Raw genomic sequence first — 6,111 nt, 5'->3', positions numbered from 1 at the left:
GTGGACAAAAACTCATAACAAGTTGTATAATTTTTACAGAATTTGTGGAATAATCACATTTTGTTCATTTTATTATAAAAATAATGAAATAGTTTATGACCTCAAGAGGAATTTGGATGGATGAAATGTTTTATGCAAAGCAAAAACCCACTAAAACCAATAAATTTCAGATTAAATTAGTAAATTGCAGAAAAAAATCATCTTTTATTGTAATAAACACTAAAATATCAGTTTCCAAATATGTTAATTTGGATGTTTACTTTAATATTTTGCACTAACATGAACAAAATTATCATTCCCACTCGCATATATAGGAGTGAAAGGTCATTTTTATCAGACATAACAGTAAAATCAGATGTTTGCTATAAAAACGTTGATTTTATTGGTAACTTTTCCCACTTTTTAAAATAATATTCTGTTTTTAAATGTTCCACTGCTTTGTGAAGCCAACGAACTCCCAGAGGTGGGTTGACTTTAGCATCATTATGAGAGGAATTCCAATGTTTTAGGAAAATTTAAATCAAAATCTAAATGCAAACGTGCTTTATAGAACACAGCCAAACCTCCTGACTGACGTGGTTCGGAAGAAAAATGTGTGGGTGAAATTCTATTACCTAGAACAAATTCCCTCTTTATGTTTTCAAGATACAAAAAAGGTTCCAATAAATTTCATGTGGTTTGTTAGAATAAAAAAACTAGAGAATAGAAAGCCCACAGTGATGCAAACAGGATGCTGATGCCGCTTTTTGGATGGGAATCAGCCGTTGTCATGACGATGATGACAGTGATGACGAGGACGCAGAGATTTGACCAGTTTCTCCTAAGTTAAATTGGTTTACTGAAGCTCAATTTCTGACCAGGATAATCCAATTTTTAAATATCCTGAAAAAGATTTGTTTACCTAAAAATCCCACAATTAAAAAATAATAGATTAAATAAAATTAAATTTAAAAGTACATTAAAAATATAGTTTTTTAAATGATAAAAAAAAATAAATGAAACGTAAAAATCAATTAAAAATATTTTTTAAACAATAAAAAATCAATTCATGGTAATTAAAAATAAAAAAAACACAAATTAATTTTAAATACTAAAATAAAAGTTTTAAAAAATAAATAAAAATAATAAAACAAATTAATAAAAAATGAATTAAGACATTGTTAATAACAAAAAATCAAATAATTTTTTACAATAGAAATAAAATTAAATAAAAGTTGAATAAGAAATATTTAAAAATAATAAAAAGTAATGTTTGAAAATAAATAATTAAAAATAAAAATACTAACAAATAACATTTGATTTGAAAAACTGATTAAACATGTTTTAAATAAGTGAAAATATCAAAAGATTTAATTAAATAAAAAATGAATTATGTAATTTATGAAAAAGTAATACCCTAATTAAAAAAAATGAAAATAATATACACACACAGATATATATATATATATATATATATATATATATATATATGTTTGAATTAAGTGTAATTACTTCAAATAAAAATGTGTTAATTATAAAATACAAAATAAATAAATAGCAAAAATTATAATAAAATAAATACTAAAATTAGGAGGAAAAAAAGGAAATTACATTCCCTACAGACTTGATATCAACAAAGTAAATATCCAGGTAACTGTTTTCACCTTTATGCACTCGTCAAATATTTCACTTTACAAAATAGTGATACATGAAAATCTGGTAATTTTTCTTACAAATTCTTCATCTTTGGACCTCATTTATTTATTGTCCTATAAATGGTCACAACAGACTTTTTAGTTGTACATTTTTTTATTGTTTCAGCCATAAAATATGACTTTAAAGTGGATCAACAGTCATAACAGTCGTGGATCGATCTGAGCTGCAGGTTACAGAGGTCAGCTTGTTAAATCATGAGGAGACGGTTTTCTCTGAGCTTCTGGTAAACGTCCAGCAGGACGGAGTTCATCTGAGCGGAGGACACGTCTGAGCCGAGAGCGTCCGAGATTCCACTCTGCTGAATCTGATTACAGGAGGAGAAAAGAGATTCCTCAGGTTTGACACAGTTCTGGAGTAAAACCAAAAAAAAAAAAAACGACACTTGATTTTGATTGGAAAGTTTCTGAAAGGAGTGAAAGCCTAAAAATTTAAGGACATTTCAGGGTAAAAGGTGAAGAATGACAAACTTAGACACTTCAATTTTACAGATTTAACATCCAAACAAACCGCCTTCTACCCAGATCAAAACTGAACCCTTTTTTCAAAATGGCAGCTTACTATTGGTTTTATCTCCATAGCAACCATTTAACTTTTTGTTTCCCTGGGGGTGATGAACCTGTCTATCTAGTTTTAGAAGAATCGGAAAAAGCTTAATTTCTGATTTCCTTGGCAACGGACGTTTTTTACGTCCACATTCCTATGTTCATATTGTCTGTCATATCCTCCGTTCAGGATTCAAAATTTCTCAATATTTTGAAAAAAAAATGTGTGAACAAAAAATGGGGGGACTTCGCCACGCTAACGCGGTTCAAAATCTACAAACTTAAAACCGACATTTTATCCTAAGTAACTCCTGAATGATGTTCAAGGAGTCATAAGATGACAGATTGGGTGAAATTTCACAAAAATTGCCTAAACTAAAGTTGGGAAGTCTTACCTCAGCCCTTTGAAGAGCTAATTTTAAATCTGAGATCTGGATCTTTTTGGCAGCAGCTGTTTCCATGGGAACCATCACCAACAAACTCTGCAGAAAGAAGTAGATTGCATGTTTAGATACAAAAATATATCGGCAAGAATCTGAGCAGGATATTTAAGCATATTGACAGTAAACTGATAATAATCTGGACGGTTTAGGATATCTTCAAAGAACTAATAAACTAGGAGGAACCAAACTGAAGCCTTAAAACTTTCTTCTACAATGAACAATTTATGCGGTTTATTGATTTTCAGTTTTGATTTGGCGGAAAACAACTGATTCCTAAAAGATTCAGAAGGTAAGATTCTCCCTAAAGAATAAACACAACAGCTATTTTTAACTATAAAAGTTGCATAACTGTGATGATGCTAGTGTGAATTATTTTTACTGAAAGTAGTCTCTGAAGATGCTGAAGCTTTTCGCTGAAAATGGTGACGCAATTTACTTTAATTGCTGAAGGGATTTACTGAAAATGCAAAAGCTATTTGCAAAATGTTATTCGCTAAAAGACTGGAAATGTTGTTAAAGAACTATGAAAGACTGCTCAAGTTGACCTGAATTTCTGAAAAATTTGCTTGTAAAATTGCTTAAAAATCCCTAATACATGCCAATTTTGCCAAAAAAATTTGGTGTGTTGCTTAAATATGAGCTAAACTCCAAATTAGCCCCAAAAAACCTTAGTAGATGCCAAGTTAGCTTGTTGCTTAAATACTAGCCATACTTCAAAATAGACTAAAATTCTTCTGTAAATAAATGAGTCAAAAAGGTTAGCCTGTTGATAAAATAGAAGCTAAACTCCAAATTAGCTTAAAAAAACCCAGTAGATAACAAATTAGCCAAAAACGTTAGCATGTAGCTAAAATAGTAGCTAAACTCCAAATTAGCTTAAAAAAAACCCCATTTGATGACAAATTAGCCAAAAACGTTAGCAAGTTGCTAAAATAGAAGATAAATCTAAATTAGCCTAAAAATCCCCAGTAGATAACAAGTTAACCAAAAACGTTAGCATGTAGCTAAAATAGAAGCTAAACTGTAAATTAGCATAAAAACCCCAGTAGATAACAAATTAGCCAAAAACGTTAGCATGTTGCTAAAATATTAGCCAAACTCCATTTTTTTACATTACTATAACAGATGAAAACATAGCCCATGAATATATTTAAAGGTTTGTTGCTAATCTACTTAAAATTTTAAAATTTAAAGACTTTCTTATTCATTTCCTGTGGGGCATATTTTGCTCAATATATCAAAACCTATAAAGTTTATGAATACTAAAAATACAAGCAGTAATGTCCCGAGAAAGCTGAACGTTTTTATACCAAAATTACTCAAATTGCTGAAATTGGAATTGAGTTTTTACGTGCTGAAAAACGTACAAAAAGGATCAGGAGAATCACTGTAGTGTGAATGAAGCTCTTCTGCAACATCAACACTAAAGGTCAGAAAAATCTGGATTAGCAGGAACTCTTTTAGTCCAAACAGCATCTTTCCAGGATGTTTGGAGACTTTAGGATTTGTTGATTTAGTGCGTCGACTGAATGTACCTGCATCCGCCGCAGCACAGCGTGATGCAGTCCACACACCGCCGCTACAGACGAGCTCTCAATCTGAACTTCTACGTGAGCTTCCTTCCCAGAGTTCTCCTCGTTCACCTGGAGACCAGAGAAGTAACGTTAGAGGAGGACCGGATCAGGACTGACGGGAAGGTTCGGCTCACCTCTTTGACGCTCAGCTTGACTGTGGCTTCGTTAGGAGAACGTGCGTGAACCTCTGAGCTCCTCATGCCATCCTGATCTCCTCTACGTCCCATCTTCACTCCTCCGTGACTCTCAAACAGCCAGTTGAGAAGAGACAGATGGAGGTCACTGGTGCCCAAACCGAACCGTTCGGTCTTCAGCGTGTCCCTCAGTATCTCTGGCGACACCCGAACACTTGTAGAGTACACGGTGGCATTCTCTCTGCCTCCGTTTGCGCCTTTGTGACCATCAATCCGGCGTGAGCTGACAAACTCCTCGATGGCATCGGTAGTTGACCCTTGTGACTTCTGCGACACCGTGGGACCGATCTCTCGCAAAATGTGCAACCAGTCCACGGTCAGGGAATTTAACGGGAAGGTGAAATGGCGGCTCTGCAAGCTCTCCAGATCCTCCTCTTCCAGGACACTCAAGAGGGAGAAGACAAGCCAACAGTTCACGGTCAAGGGGAAGGCGGCGTCACCTGCGGCTGCGACTGGCACGGACACCTCCAACGCCCCTCCTGGAGAAAGATTGATTACCGGGAAAGCAAACGTTGAGGACGTTTCGTCACCTTCTCCAGGTGAACAAGACAGAGGGGAGACAGTGATGCATAGAGTCCATCCTCGCTCCAGGGTGTAAGGACTTGAGTTCTCCAGGACACATGTGAGATTCAGAGAGTCCTTTAGAAGCAATCTGCTCCACTCGGCTGTGGCACAACATCTGATCGGCTTCTCTTTGATTGGACGATGCTCGTCGGTGTTTGCAGCAGATTTCAGCAAAAGACAAATGTTGACAACCTGATTCAACCGCTTGAGAGAGACGTTTTGGGATTTGATGACTGTTTTCAGTGCAGACGCTCTGAAAAAGCAACAGAAATATTATCTACAATTTAAGGTTTTAAAATAATTCAATACATATGAATGTATTCTTGTTTGTTTTCCCCCCAAATCACCTTTAAATTCACAATATTTGCATAAAAGGAGAAAAAAACATCCAAAAAAACTACATAGTCCGTGAGACAAGAATAACAAATTCTAGTATACCTTTCGCAAATGTCTCCTATGGCGGACAGAAGGTCCTTCACACTGCGGCCAACTTGTGTGGCAGGAAGTTGATAAAATCCCACTTCCTGTTCCCCGACAGGTAGTTTAATCCCTGAGAGCTTCCCTCTGTCAGAGAGTCCAATCAGCTGAGCTCCACCTGGGGAAGAAAGAAGCATTTATTTAGCTGTAAATAAGAACAAATCATAAAGTCAAGAGTGCTACCTGCCCCCTTTTGTTGTCCCTTTTTTCAAAATAGTGGGTTTTCTTTTGGTTTTATCTCCATAGCAACCATTTTATTTTTTGGTCGCCTGAGGGTGACGAAGAAATCTATCTAACTTTTATAAGAATCGGAAAAAGAACATTTTTGGATTTCCTTAGCAACAGAGGTTTTTTTGGTAACCACGTCCGTGTGTGCGGGTAACAGGGGAATGCCACTTTTGCTAGCTTGCCATGCTAACACCATTCAAAATTTACACTTTAAAATTAACATTTTTAGCTTTCCAAGAATGCTCGAGGAGTTGGTAAGTACCTGGCAATACCTGTGCAAGGTACTGCAGTACCTGCAGTTTTTCTGTTAGTTTTATCTCCATAGCAACCATTTTATTTTTTGGTCGACTGGGGGTGACGAACAAATCTATGTCACTTTCATAAGAATCGGCAA

At 35.2% G+C, this 6,111-nt stretch overlaps 1 protein-coding gene across 1 annotated transcript in view; it reads right to left on the bottom strand.

Moving 5' to 3' along the window:
- Nucleotides 1–1,776: 1,776 nt before the first annotated feature.
- faap100 (FA core complex associated protein 100) overlaps nt 1,777–6,111 on the bottom strand; it is a 7,514-nt gene continuing 3,179 nt past the window's right edge. Inside the window, exons 4-8 of the mRNA XM_024285116.2 lie at nt 5,451–5,607; nt 4,389–5,265; nt 4,216–4,323; nt 2,633–2,719; nt 1,777–1,999 (exon numbers count right to left, since the gene is read on the bottom strand). Coding sequence (XP_024140884.1) covers nt 1,883–1,999; nt 2,633–2,719; nt 4,216–4,323; nt 4,389–5,265; nt 5,451–5,607 — 1,346 coding nt within the window. The 3' untranslated portion in view covers nt 1,777–1,882. The remainder of the gene's footprint in view (nt 2,000–2,632; nt 2,720–4,215; nt 4,324–4,388; nt 5,266–5,450; nt 5,608–6,111) is intronic.

Source organism: Oryzias melastigma, linkage group LG19 (assembly GCF_002922805.2).
Source record: "Oryzias melastigma strain HK-1 linkage group LG19, ASM292280v2, whole genome shotgun sequence".
In the NCBI taxonomy this organism is placed as follows: domain Eukaryota; kingdom Metazoa; phylum Chordata; class Actinopteri; order Beloniformes; family Adrianichthyidae; genus Oryzias; species Oryzias melastigma.
Note: the sequence above shows the minus strand (reverse complement) of the source record. Positions and strands in the feature narration are given on the sequence as shown.